Source organism: Silene latifolia, chromosome 8, assembly GCF_048544455.1.
Source record: "Silene latifolia isolate original U9 population chromosome 8, ASM4854445v1, whole genome shotgun sequence".
In the NCBI taxonomy this organism is placed as follows: domain Eukaryota; kingdom Viridiplantae; phylum Streptophyta; class Magnoliopsida; order Caryophyllales; family Caryophyllaceae; genus Silene; species Silene latifolia.
Genome location: NC_133533.1, coordinates 108,849,072 through 108,864,689, shown reverse-complemented (window position 1 = coordinate 108,864,689; position 15,618 = coordinate 108,849,072). Strand labels below are relative to the sequence as shown.

Genomic DNA, 15,618 nt, shown 5'->3' with positions numbered 1-15,618 from the left:
GCGAACCCCCCCCCAAGTAAGGAATAAATAAATTATTGTGCAATATATTTTATTGTTGTTTGTTTGGTTCAATGGTAAGAAACATTTATTACATTTTATTGTTGTTTGTTTGGTTCAATGGTAAGAAGCATTTATTCTAACCTAGAGGTCGTGGGTTCGATTACAACAACCATTAATTTCTGATTTTTTTTCTTTTAATTATTTTTCACCTATTATTGTACAAAACAGGCCTAATAAATAATTAAATACTCTCTCCCTAATATAACAAGTAGTTTTAGTACTGTAATTATAAAATTCTTGATAAATATGTCCATCATTATTAAAAAAATTACCAAAACGAATACTTTGTTTGTTATATAATAAATGTTTTTTCCGTATTCTAATTTTGCGTCAGTTTGATAGCCCCGTATTAAAAAAATCCTTTAAAAAAAGACATTCTTTAAGAAAGACGTATGTGAAATGTATGAAATTTTATTATATTAATATTGATTTCGCCGCCACGTACTAAAAGTCTTTTAATTTTGTAAAATTTCCGCACCCCCTCTGTTTAATTCCTAGAGCCGCCACTGGACGACATGATGCCTAAATGAAATTTGATCGAGTTTATTAGCATTTTTTTAGCTCTTGGCTTCTATATATGTCGATATGTACGCATAACTTCGTGTGTAATCGACTAATCGGTATTTTATCTTATAATCGTATAGTGAAAAGCAAAAGAAAGACAAAAGCGTCAATCTGTTAACATGTAACCCAATTTTTAATTTGTATTGTTCCATATAATTAGTGTTATAATTACAAATTAATAATCCATTCAAAGCCATCGATGAAGCTAAGAGAAAGAAAAGGCTTGGCTTCTTCATCGGTAAGCTCTCGGGACCAAGCTACTCTCTCTGCATAACTAGCTCCTGGTCCTGTGCACTTGTATTGTCCATAAAATACCGTCCTACGCATACCAACAACAATATATATATTAGCACAAAATCTTAAATGAGACCGTGTTATGTGAACTCATTCCTAGCACGAACTGAAAAATTTCTAAAGAATTAGACCTCTTAATAAATGTATTTTTCAAACTTTCGGTTCTTAACTAATCACTTGTACTATCAATTGCGGGTTTAGACCGGTTTGGGTTCAACCATATGTCTAGTACGGAGTAGTAAACTTGTTAGACTCGTTGTACTAAACTACGCTGATATTGTGCTAGCTAGCAAATTTAATTTGCTAATTTGCTTTACCAATCAAACGTCTTACGTTGTAAAATGGTCTTACTCTATAATCTGTGTACCGAAAAAAAAAAAAAAAAAAAAAGGCAAGGTCACTTTCCTAGAATGCCCATGCATGACCAATTGGCCACAAAAAATATTAGTGCGTTATGCAAACTCTATGCGCATGCTTATCTAGAAGGAACTAGACCACATGCATAAATAGAATTACAGACTACGGAATACAATTGTTTACATATTCTCCATCAATGAAACCCGATTTAATATTTAGTTTAGTTCATGGGACAAAATTTACCAATTCATTAACCTAAAAGGCAAAATATGTCAAAAAAAAAAAAAAAAAAAAAAAACTCGGGTTTGATTAGTTTTAGACTACCGGTTAAATGAACGTCAATATAGGAACTATTTGACCTCATTTTATATCGTCTTGTATTAGAATTTGGGTTGATAGCTATTTAGTCCTACTGGTCTTAAACTATTACACGTAAAAGTTGTACTTATCCAAATCACGTCGAAGATAATGTAAATCAATTCCATTGAAAAATAAGCACGAAATGGAGTAAAAGGGTAAGAGAGGACATACAGGTCGCGGGTCGGGTCACCCCAATCGTACCATCCTTTGGGAATGATAATATTGTCCATATAAGTGTAAGCAAAGACAACCCTAGAGAAGGGACCCCATGCACGTCCAAGGTATAGTGCTCCTGAACCCGTGACCTTACAATTTACGAACGAGAAACCCGTGTCATCTAACATGCTGCTTCTTCCTTGTGCTGTTACTGCCCCGTAATTGTGTGCTACTGCATGCACTTGACATCCCTACTTCAATTTTACAAAATTAGCGACTATTTACATAAAACCGTTGTATGCATATAAGAAAATGGAAATGAAGGGAAGGGACGGGACGGGAAACCTTGTAATGAGACCGTGAGGATGAATAGTCATTGTAAATTCTTATTTGAGACGGAGATATTAGTCTTAAGCTTAAGATGAGTTAAATATGTTCATGTGGTATGCATACGACTAAAACATAATGCATAGGAAAAAAAATAAAAGATTTATCCTATATACCCATATGGGATAATATTTGACCTGTTTTAATATTAAGATGGAGATAAATGAACAATAGCAATTTATAGGAGGAGTATTACTCCCTCCGTCTCATTCATTTGCTTATATTTTTTCACAAATTCTTGTTTACATCCGTTGTAAACAAGAATAATTTACAACGGAGGTATAAATCCATCCCAACCAACACCTTTTTTCGGGGTGATAGGGTGATACACCTCTTCGTTATAATTTACAACGGTTATAAGCAAGACTAATTGCTTTTTTTTATTCTTTGTCATAGACATTTTAATCAAACTATAAACAAATAATCGAGACGAGGGGATTGGAGTATTTTTTATCTAATCAAATCGATTAATTTTGTAATTGTTTTGTTCTTTATACAATTTATCATGGTTTTCATGTTTGTGAGAAAGTTGCAAATGGTTCATGACTAGAATACCTTTTCACACGGTGAAAGTGGCATAATGAATTTAATGACAAATTGAAAATGAAATATTCTTTCCAATTATTTGGTGAGAAGTAGTAACAATGACCCACTAACAAATATTTATGGCTTTATACTCCTTTATTCCACTTATAGGAGTATCTTTTTATTTCACTTTCTAAGCTTGAAAACTTTGCCTATAAATATAAAAATATGCATAAATATATTATATATATATGGACACCTATGTATCTATATTTGTTGTCCAAACTTTCTCCACTAAATTACACGGACTATAAAAATAGATATATAGAATAAAATATGACCAAACTATCTCCGAGACCACGTAAAATCGAATAAGGATATGAATACAGGATAAAAAAAAATTATCAATTTATTTATAGTAAGTTAATTTTTATGACAATTGAGTCACAAGGGTACTACAATCCAGGTTTTTCGAACCTAGAACTTATTATTTATAATAGCTCTGGCTCTAGCTATTAGGCTAAGACATTTTTAGTAATAATTTTATGTAATATTGTTGTAAGTATAACATGGTTATAATAAAAGTTATCGTTAAATAAGATGTATAAGAATTCGTATTTGAGTATTTGTGATTTGTAATATAGAGTGCAAAATTACCTCAAAAAGAGAGAGGCCATTGCCAAATATGAAATCAACAGTTCCTTCAATATAGCAATCTTTGTAATAATGCCTCCCTACATGATCATATAGTGTGTCTTGTGCTCCTAAGAATTTACATCCCAAAAACGACGCCGTATCTGCTGATATTCGAAATGCTACTGCCTGCTTTCCTACTGCCCCTGGTGGTGGTACTGGAAATGTGTTCTGCATTTCAACCATTCATTGTTAACTCAATTCGTCTATTATTGCATCTAATTTGTGTTTATCAAATAATTTTAAATCCATCGTGTTTTGACCATAATGAAGTTGTAAATTAATACAATGCCAAAAAAATTTAAGAATGACATCACCTGGTGATACTAAATTCAGTGTCACGAATTCACCATATCGCGTTATCTTATTTTAGTAGTTTAATACGAGTCAATATCAATTCGGGTGTGCTATCTCTTTTCTTACTAAAAGCGTTGATTATGTATAATTTACAAAATCACAACTTTCTAGGAATTTACGTACATTGAAAAAATTATTGCGTATTTTTATACAAAATGTCGAAAACAAATTCGGTCAAAATCAAGATAAAATATCAAATAAGTCTTGGTTAACAAGAAGCCAAATGGCATGCAATATTAATTTTATTTATCTTTTGCTATTTTTGCCAAGTGTGATAACATTTATAGTACAAAATATTGGATCTTATGTGAAAAAGTTACGTCTAAGAACATGGTATTGAGAGTGACGTACAAAAAAAAAATATCGCGGTTTTAGTTTCATTAGTAATGTCGTAAGATAAAATCGAGAAACTTTGATCAAATTTCAATTTTTACATTGCGAGGGGATGAATATTCTTATTCACCTCTCGTTCTTTTAACATTAAAATTGCACTTGTAATGGACTTAATAAAAAGAGAGAAATTAAAAGACCTTGAAGGTAATGTTCTTGGCAATGAAATAAGGTGAATTAACAGCGAAAGTTGCGGATCCGAATGTTCCGACAGGCCGTCCGTTTGGGCCAATTGTTTGGGCCGTATCGCCCCACTGAATTATTGTGTTATCTGCTCCTTCTCCTTCTATGGTTATGAATGCTTTTAGTTGGGGTATATTCACTTTCTCCCTGAAAAAAAAAAAGAAAAAAAAAAAATATTATCAAATTAATTTCATGTACTAACATTATTAAAATTAGCAGTCACGGAATTAGAATTTAAAATTTACACGTAAATGTCAAGAGAAAAAAAAAAACAAATGTCGCCGAAGTAGGCTTTGGCAGGCAGTGGCGAGTCCAGGATTTTGATTTCGGTGTAGCAAAATATACACTCAAGGTAAAATGTATAGATAATTAGTGCGAAAGTAGTAAATTTTGGTGTAGCAAATCACAAAATTCTAACCGAATTTTTCGCCTTTGGTGTAGCGGCTGCGACACCGAAGACCTTAGTGGCCTCGCCCCTGTTGGCAGGCATGGGAGGTTCAGATATACGCAGCCTAGTAAAGTCGTAATTGAATTATAAACAAAAAACTTACTCGTATGTGTCGGCTTTAACCTGGATTACAACCCGAACGAGATTAATAAGAGGAAGAGAATCAATGGCATCTTGGATTGTAGTAAAATCTCCCTTAGTAGGATTTTTACTGACGGTTAAAGTGTAAGAAGGGAAGAGCTTATTCTTAGCTGTTTTAAAGAGAGTATGTTTAAGGCTACCAACAAAATTTACCCACTTCATAAATTGCTCTTCTGAATCCTTTGCTCTTGTCATATTAATGGTTAGTTCCTTAGGGTTTGGTGTTTTATGTTTATGATGATCATGATCATCATGGTGAATTTGATGATGTTGTTGTATTCTACCATGACATGTAATTTTGTGGGTTGAACAATGTAGCAAAATTATGAATAGGAGGGATAAATTGAATCTCTTCATGTATATATCATTAATAAACCGAATTAAAATGGATCAGGTTCAGATCGTGTCGTGTCGCATGCCCCTAGTAGCCAAAGAGAAAAAATATGTAGGTAAGTTATGTGGAAATATGAGAGGAGAGAATGTGGAGGGAATGTTGAAGTGCTAGTTTGAAGAAATTGCATAAATATAAAGGTATATATAAGGAAGATCACAATTTCTTATTTAAGACGGATATATCCGTCTTAAACTTAAAATGGGTAAAGTAGTACTCGTATGAACAAGACAAGCAAAATGTATAGGAAAAAATAACGGATTTGTCTTATATACATAAGTAGAATGATATTTAACCCGTTTTATTTTATTTAAAAGGGATAAGTGATAAGGGAGATTAAGTGAAGTAAGATTTTAGGTAGAAAGTGAGTTTGTATTGTAGTGTAATGGAATGAGGTAGTAGAGGTCACGGGTGCAACTTGCTGACAACAATGCATTAAGAAGACAAAGAAAGAAAGGTTCACAGGTGAAGAATGTTAGCCATAGAGAGAGTCATGGGAGCTACTATTAGTTTTTATTTTTATCTTGGTTCTTAATTACGGAGTAGTTTATTTTGGACTTGATTTTGGCACATACATGTTGATTGAAAGGTGCAACTATTTCCACTTCTCGATTGTCGTCTATTCTCAAATTCGTCTCCGGTGAGAATGTGAGAAATAATACCGGTGTTTAGGTTTGTGGACCAAAGGGGCCTTATGTTGAGAGTGTTGGGCCTGTGGACTTGGGTCCAAACACACACGCGCGAGAGCTGGCCTAGCCTGGTTCGGGTCCGGATTTGGGTAGAGCGCCTGCGATGCGTTGCTATAAATAAAGCAGCTCTCCACCTCAGAAAACACAACACACATTCACTATCCTCTCTTCTAAAAGCATTTTTGGGTACTGTTTTTATTGTCATTCCAAAGCTGAAAGTTGGATTACATCACATTACATTTCTATATTTATTGCGCATTTTGTGAGATTTACACTAATTCGAAATGATTGAAAGTTGAAACCAAAACTAGGAATTTTAAGCTTCAATAATTCTACAATCAAAGCCATAATAATAAGTTTGAGTGGTGGCCGTCCTAGTTATTTATTTTGATGATAGACCAAGTATGTTGGCACAAACAAAGTTTCGTGATCCTAACAATTTGGTATACAGTGCGTCTTATTTCAGACGGGCGTTTTTGGTCTGAAATAATAAGACGGAATTTTGTAACCATTTTACAGTTAAATGTGACCACTATTGAAAAACCAGTTACCATAAACAGTAACACTGTCTATACCATTGTGGTTACATTTAACTATAAAATGGTCACATATGCCCGTCTGAAAAATAAGACGAAAAGTGTCCGTCTGAAACAAGAATTTGTGTTTGGCATATGAGGCTGCCACAAAAGGATGTCATTAGCTTCATAAACTATGCACATGAAGCCGTCCACTTCATGTAATGCTTAACACAAATTCTCACCACTTCTGTCGTTTGGTTGCATTTTATACATTTGATTCAAATACATCTCACATATAGTATTAGCAAAAAATCAACCGAACGGAAAAAACATACCTATCTATATACAAGTATAATAAAAGAACTACTAAACAATTTACTGTACACGTGTCGAAATTATAGAGCTTTTTTTCCCGCTAAACGTTATGCTATAGAAGAGTAATCTAAACATAATAATATGCTCGACTAACAACTCTTAGGTTATGCCGTCAATTCCTCTGTAAGACAAAAATCAACCTAACTCTACCTTTGCCATTCGCTTCTATGCTCGACTAATTTTTTCCTTCAAAGTGATGACTGATAGTTGTATATAACCATGTAATGGCCAATTTCTAAAATATTTTATACATTCTTCTTTACACACAACATTTCATCATTATTACATTCTCAATATTCAATATACGGGATTCTTGAAGTGCTGAAACTTTAGATACTGATGATAAACTCGATTTTGTACAATCGTTAATATTTCATACATATCCTGATTTTTGTATGTTTTTTTTAATACTATGTTTTAAGGATTTGGGCATTTAATATCAAATATCCATCAAATGTTAGTTTATATAGTGTACAAGTTTACAATTCTTAATTGTTTCTTTTACATTCAATTATTATAAATATATCACAAAATAATTACTTATGTCTTGATACTATTTGATGTCGGTTTCTATATTATCCTTATTTCTGGAATCAAGAAGAAGTATTTTTCATCGATGATAGGAAGTACAAGTTTAAAGGTTGTTGTATCTGATGGCACATACCCAACGATCAGGTAATTTGCTAAGACTGATTGTCGTCATTCCCTAATATTACGTGAAAGTGGTAATTTAGCTCCATTACTTTCCTTAAATTTAGATTGTAGCATTATTTTCTCTAATTTGCCCATCTACAAAACCGCGTATTCGCGCGGGATCTATAGTAGTAACTCTATTGGTTAAACTAAGTGATATCTTACAAAACGTTGTATAAAACGGTCCTACATTGATTAGAAATGAATTAGTACACAAATTAGGTCTACTCATGCATTGAGTAATTTAACTGTACCCTATATGTCCATATATAGTACTTCGTACATACATAAAAAAAATGTAGGTGTTATATGATGAGTGTGAATTTTCTGTCCCATTTTGTGTTTTATTATATTTTTCTTGTGACACATCATTAACTTAATATAAATCGTTATTAATTTTATTATGTGAATGATGATATGTCGCAAGATAAAAATTATGGAACACAAAAATAAAACAAGTGATCTCTACTCGTTATATGACACAAATGAAGAAGGGATCACCAACTTGAAGTCTTGCTTCAGACGGTCTGAAATAAGACGAATCAAATGTTATCATTTTTTTAATAGAATATAATCATTTAATGATAAAATATTATAACTAAAGTTATCACTTTTACTCAAAAATAATGGTACATTTTATCAGAAAATAGTAATATTTTAGTGTATAAGAATTTGGGCTTGAAGATAAGTTTCTTTTACTAGTGAGTCTTGTGAGTGGCAATGATAATAGTGATTCAGAAAGCACTAAAGAACCTATCCTTTGGTTCACAAAGTGGAACTATTGCTTGTCTCATGCATCATTCACCGCCCTTGCCACTCGTGCATTGCCAAACGCCTAACCAATTCATCAACTAACTAATAGCCATTCAATAAAACTTTGGTTGAATTAATAATAGGCTTCATACTCAATAGTGAATACAGAAAAATTTCTTTCCGGGGTCCGGATTAATATTTAAAATCTATATACACATAAAAAAGTTATAAATTTTTTTTTTAGCCTGAAAATTAGACAAAATACGCAAAAAAAAATTCTGTTTCCGGTGTCCGCGCACCCCGGAAGGGCCTTAGTAGATCCGCCACTGTAATCATACTAATGCTTTAAGGAGTTTGTATTGTTGGTCATATCGACATACTTCTCTCTTCGAGAACCCGCCGCTATTAAAAAAATGTGATAAATATCAGATTTTTTTATTACTAAACATCATATTTTAGTCTGATGTTAAGTTGAGTTATGTCTATTATAAAACCAATAGACATCAAATTTAAGTCTATTGGACTCAATGTTGAGGCCATCAATCTCAGTTATTGAGGTCTAAACAAATTTATGTTGCAATACCAGCGGGCTAATAATATATGGAGCTTATCAATGGGATTTTTAGCCAAATAATTGGAAATGCACAAAAAAATTATATTGTAGTTAATTAAAAACAAACCAAACAATACCTTAATCACTACACTTCGTCAAGCTTGAATAAAAGACGTCAACTTCGTTCAAGGCGGTTATCAATTTTTTTTTTTTTTTTTATAGACATTACCCAAGTCAAGGTAAGGACAGACCACCAAGGCGGTTACCAATAAGAACGTGAATCTTATACATTTAACACAAATGGTCTGAGAGTAGTCCTATATAAGCAAAATACGAAAGGGAGATTAATAAACTTACTTAGATGCAGGAATAATTTCACTAAAAATAAATTATAATATCCACCAAATTATTTGGAAATTTACGCATTTACCCATCAAATTGAGTGGGAAATTACGCAATAAAAATTATATGATTGATTATAGGGTTATTTCATAGGAATAAACTAGGTTTGGTGCCCGGCTTCGCCCGTGCTACCTTTGTTTACTTTTAAATTTTATTTCCAATGAAATAAACTATGTTGGAGTTGTCTAACTCACACGTTACTATTAGTAATATATTTTTCTGTGGCATATCTTGTAATTATGATAAAATATAAAATATATTTTCAAATTATGAGACACGTTCACTATCCCACTATTAATATTATTACTTTTACGATTTGTTAATATCATTACGTTCACTACTCCCGTGGTTACTATTGTTTCTTTTACTAATTCCTCTATTTTTTTTTTTGTTAAATTCATTATTCCCGTTAATTTTATCCAGCCTATATTTAAATAAATAAAATATTTCCTTGAGTCGATTGGTTATTTAATTGTTCATACTTTTTCTCAATTTTACCACCGTTACTTTCACTACATTCGTTGTACACTCACTAATCCCACTGTCATTATTATAACCGTCACTACTCCCACATTAATACCGTTAATTTTATTAATCTCGTTGTTGCTACTATTATTTTACTACATTTAATTTAATTTATAATTCTATGATGATACTAATTAATTCCATAAGTGGGAAAATCACTATATTATTGTGTTTTCTAAATTAAATTAACAGAATTTAATGTAGTTTCCATAAATATTCTTCATCAAGACATTTTTAATTTATATTTTTAACTAAAACTATATAATATTTACATTGAGGTCCCTTTTAAAGAAAATCACTATTTTATTGTGTTTTCTAAATTCAATTACTTTAATTTAATGTAGTTTCCATAAATATTCTTCATCAAGGCATTTTTAATTTATACTTTTAACTAAAACTATATAATATTTACATTGAGGTCCCTTTATTAGGTCCATCACACGGTGCTATCGATTTAAAACTATATAGTATATTTAATTTGTATAAATTTCTTTAATTACATTGAAGTCCCTTGGTTTCTGGAATTAATATATAGTATTGATAAGAGGTGACAATCGGGTCAGTTGGGACGGATTAAGTCGGGTCATATTTGTGTTCGGGTCATAACGGGTCAGCCTACCCTTTTGGGTCGAGTCGGGTCGGGTTTGGGTCGTTATTGAGTCGGTTCATTTCGGGTCAAATAATGTGTCGGGTCGGGTTTGGGTCGGGTCATTATCAGGCCCGGTTACTTAATCGCATTAGTACAACTTTTGACCAATAAATTTAGATTTTAACTTATTATTTGGTTTAATTACTTCATTATTAAGTCAAACTTATCAATCTAAACACAAAATAACTTTCATTTTGATCAAAATTAAGCTTAATAATTGTGGGTCATCAATTTAATCGGGTCGGGTCAATATCGGGACGGGTCCGGGTCGGGTTCGGGTCACTGATAATCGAGTCGTGTCGGGTTACAGGTCGTCATTGGGTTGGATGAGGGATCGCCACTAGCATGTTTCTTGGGACTCGGGGTGTCGGGAATCCTAGTCACGATTATCAAAGTCCGGCACACGAAAGCAATAAAAGTAAGCAATACGATTATTGTAAGCAAGAGACAAGCAACATCAAGTTTAAATATGAGAAGCGGTTTTCATTTACTAGCACCTCTCAAAGAGGCTTAATTGATATTTTGGTCTTGATAGAAGGATACATTAACTGTGCAGAATAACGATATGAAATCTAAACGCCTAGAAACGTAACTTTAACTAAGAATCTAGCTCCAAGATTCGACACGCAGGAACACTACTACAAAAAAAAGCCAAAGAAACCGGTTAAAAATAGCCTTAGAAACCGGTTTATAACCGGTCTCTAGCTCACAGGTGTCTTAGCCTAAGAGACCGGTTATTTAAACCGGTTTCTTTGATTATTTCAAAAAGACCAGTTGAGTGGAGAAACCGGTCTCTTAGGTTTTTCTTTAAAACAAAAAAAAAATTATCATTCAATAAAGTAAGACCTTGATAATTTTTAATCAAAAATTAAAATTAGATTACATCATCATCATATACATATAAAATAAGTCCGACTTTTAACTTTACGAAATATGATACAAATTCATATAAATTGATCCACAATTATTAAAACGGATAAATCTAACAAAATAATAAGTCTACGAGTTAACGTTATGTCAGAGCAATCTAGCATGTACCCAACTTAGAGTCTTCAAATGAGTCGTCGCTGGCCTCGATGTTGTAGGAGAAAAGAACAAGCAGTTTTATAGTGACTGGGATTCATCAAATGAGTCGTTGATGGCCTTTAATTTCCACGGTGTTGTTAGTGTTGTACAATGAAAAAGGATGCAAAGCACCTTAAGTTTAAAAGCTCGCCTATTCAGTCTCCCAAGGACAATCAAGAGCTTTTTATCCAGAAACTTCCACACTGATAAAACCACAGATAGAGCAGACTGCACAAAGAAATTCTCTTAGGACATAAAAATAACAAATAAACTATTTCGAAGACGTGAGTGGTGATAGTAACACAAACCTGACCTGGCTTAGTTGTTCAGATCAATGCCACCGAACGTTAGATTCATTTCACGTTCTTTCTGAGGAGCTGCATCATTGTGAAAAGGTTAGCAAATACCATATCATTTATTTTACTGCCTCTACCACAAGCTATTTTAACATTTAACTAGCTTGCTAGTATATAACATATAAGAGTGTGACTTTGTCCCTATATTGTCGTAATCATTGGCATATATACGATTATTAAATTTTTAAGCTCTAGCACCAAAAGACCAAAACATGAAGGGAGGCTATACCTTGCAGCAGATGAAGATTTATTTAAACTTGAGGAACACACTACATGATCACTTCTAAAGAAGACTAGGATTTAAGAGTCAGAATAAACCATATTTTCTTCCACGATGTCCAATCAATTCCTAGATTTAAATAATAAATGTCAAAGACAATCTAATAAACACTGACATGGTTGAACATATTTTTTAATAATGACATGTCTATTGCATTGCTTGCTTACCCAACCTGTTCAGTGGCATCAACCTGATAGGCCAGAGTAAATAACAATCACAAACTTATACAACAAATGGTCACTACTTACAAGTGCTTTCTGCAATGATCCCATCCTGAAATCTTCTAAGCTCGGCTCCCCTTCCCAAAATTTCCTAAATCTGTCAGCCTAAATTCTGAAAAATAGTAGAGAGCTTAGACCACCAAAAACAAAGAGAGCTACGGGCTATACATTTGAAAACACGAGCATGTGAAATCTAACCAACAGTACAACTGTACAAGATAATGCTTTGTACCTTTCGCCATTCTGAGCCCACCAGTCTACAACTCATCTTCAAATAAATCATCCTTGTTCCCACCTCTGCTTCGCCTTTATTCTAGAAATCGACATCCCCAAATTAATTCAAATACTGCACTTGGTGTACTAGTCATAGGTTTGTCTTAGTGCTTGTTCATAACTTTTAGATGGCTTTGCATTCTATAGAGTTCAAAGAATTAGGGCGTCACCCGCACTCTTCACCCTAGTATTTCATAAAACTATAGGTATAGATAATCAAACATAGGCACATTTCTAGGTCCATTAAAGAATACTAATGTATAGACATTGATAAGACGGGTAAGCGCATATGAAGTCTTCCGCAACAACTTATGTATAACAGAGAACTGCATTTAAGCTTTATTTTATTTTATGTATACTTATAGCCATCCCAAACAAGTAGACAATATTCTACCTGACTAAGTACCTAAAGAAAGGATCACATAACCAAGCGAATAGTTATTTAGCTCCACTATACATATTGCATGTATATTAACTAAACTTTACGAAATATATTAGTTATACAATTAACACTATCGAATGCAGAAGACTAACTCAAAAACATCACTCATGTGACAGTCCTTGATCTTCAGCTATTCGAAGATTGTATAATTGGTGCCTGAATATGTAAAGTGCCCTTCTTTGTTCTCTACTGTTAGATGGATTAGAACAATTATACTCCGTATTTGGAGGGACTCGTTCCCATGTCAACTAACATTATCATACTTATCATACTTGCCATTAACAAAAGCAGTAATCATCTCCTATAAAGGATTACAACCCAACACATATAAGACAACAATATGACTATCGATCTTGGTTAGTAAGTAGCAGCAATTTAGGTTTAGAAATAGCAGGAGAGTCTCGACTACATTACCTCACAAGCTCACACAGTAATCAACTCTAATCCATCATTCTCCACTTAACCACGAACCTCTTCTTCCACAATTGCATATATCTGCATTCAACTCATTATATGAAACTAATGGGTTTTCAAAGCACTTAGAATAATCATATCATTGATAATTTGATATTATTCAGCTATTGCAAATTGCCATAACAATCATCTCACAACAACTATCGCACTTTGTGGCAATATTAAAAACAAAAAAACATCTACCAAACATAAAATTCTCAAATATATCTTGAAATATACGGTTAATCAATCATAAACTTCAATAGTATATCCATAATTAATTGTTATAAAGTAAATAACATCATCAGATAACATTAATAAAATATATAAAAAAAAATTGTCCTATACAATCCACCGACTATAAAGCTAGAATCAACAACAAAATAATTTTGATAAAACTAATCGATCTAGAAGTTCATCACAAAATAGTTCAATTCATCGGAAATTAACAGAAAATCGAACAACTGACCGTTGGAATTCAATGGAACTCACTCCAAGTATGGCGGCTTTATGATGAGTAGAGCGATGGTGGTATGACTACGAAAGACTGGAGGCGATTTTCTGAACAAAGGGATGAGCAGTTTAGGAGGGAGAAGAAAACGAGGTTGATGGTAGGGTACACTTTTTACGATTTTGATAATAACAAAGAAACCGGTTTTAATTGAACCTGGTTACTTATTAAGACAAAGAAATCGGTTTTAACGAAAACCGGTGTCGTATGTTAAAGGAACCGGGTAGAATGTTTAACCGGACTCTTAAAAAATGGTTCCTTTTCCCTTAATTGTAGTAGTGGAAGTAATCTTGGAGTACTACTTGACTATGAAAACAGAAATGAAAATACATAAGCGTAAATATAAAACTTAAGGGCTCGAAAAGAAAGGACCGCGACGCGCAATTCTCAGGGATTATGCGGCTAAATGTCCGACTCCTTACATTCTCCCCCATCTAATCTGTTGCCGCTCTCGGCAACACAAAAATCTCGAACGGCGCTTCAGTGAGACATCCTTGGTGAGCTGTGGTCGTCCATGCTGCATTTAGGTTTGGCCTTCTCTTTGCTTCGGCTCGTAGATACTTTTTGGTCCACACCATGATCGGATTCATCGTCCCTTCAAGAATAGAGTGCATTTCCTTAACTGTGAGACTACCGAACATCATGTCCTCCAAGTTTATCACTCGCCTGTGGTCATTATGGAAAGTCGATGGCCTCTTTGCTGGAGCGGAGACTTCACGAGATCGTTACAGGTGCTGGCTCCAGCGCACCTTCACCTTGTCCATCACCACTTCAGTACCTGCATTCAAGGGTAAGTGAGTTCTCCAAGACGCCGAATCAGCACTTCGGCGCGACCCCCTGATGGTACGAGGCCTTCTTGTTTGGGTCGACTAACCCGCAAACCAGGATTCAACACATCGATGCGGCCCTCTAATGTCACTAGGCCTTCTTCTCTGGGTCTCACAGCCCTCATTGTCTACTCCCCTTTGAGGTGGTAGACTATCATTCTGTCTCCCAGGCCACTTAGCAGCCAAGTTAGCCCGACTCTTGTTCACCCTCGGCTCCGTTGAACCATTGGGTACTCTCCAAGATTGTGCCCTTCGTCTCGGCGTCGGTATCACCCTCATTGCCGATATCTGAGGGTTTCCATTGTCCTCGTCCCCATCCACGGTCTTCACTATGAAAGACCCCATCAGCAGCATCCAACCATCATTTGGCTTTAACACTGTTAATGCTCTCTGAAAGAACTACATCCCGAGTACTAACCTGAAATCATCAAACAAAACGGGGGTGAAGTCGAGCTCCCCTGCCCATTCACCCACCTGAACCGCGACCTTTTTAGCCACTCCTTGCACACGTCTCATTTTCCCATTAAAAGGCTTCAGGCAGCTGTTAGCGTCGCTCAGAATTAGTCCCAACCGATCAGCTTCCTCTTTAGTCATAAAGTTGTGGGATGCACCCGAGTCGATCATGGCTCGTGCTTTCCTCCCATTCACCGTCAAGTCCACGTACATGAGTCCGGTGGATTTCCTGGCGAGGGGTTATTCCAACTTCCCCATCGCGCTTATCCTCTGC

General features: G+C 34.3%; 1 protein-coding gene across 1 annotated transcript; it reads right to left on the bottom strand.

The window, feature by feature from the left end:
* Positions 1-738: 738 nt before the first annotated feature.
* LOC141597261 (putative pectinesterase 53) lies at positions 739-5,423 on the bottom strand. The gene is made up of 5 exons (XM_074417646.1): positions 4,878-5,423; positions 4,284-4,473; positions 3,361-3,567; positions 1,807-2,042; positions 739-943 (listed from the first exon to the last, which is right to left on the bottom strand). Exons 1-5 carry the CDS (start codon positions 5,270-5,272, stop codon positions 793-795), a joined length of 1,179 nt encoding a protein of 392 aa, XP_074273747.1. The 5' UTR covers positions 5,273-5,423; the 3' UTR covers positions 739-792.
* Between the last annotated feature and the right edge of the window lie 10,195 nt (positions 5,424-15,618).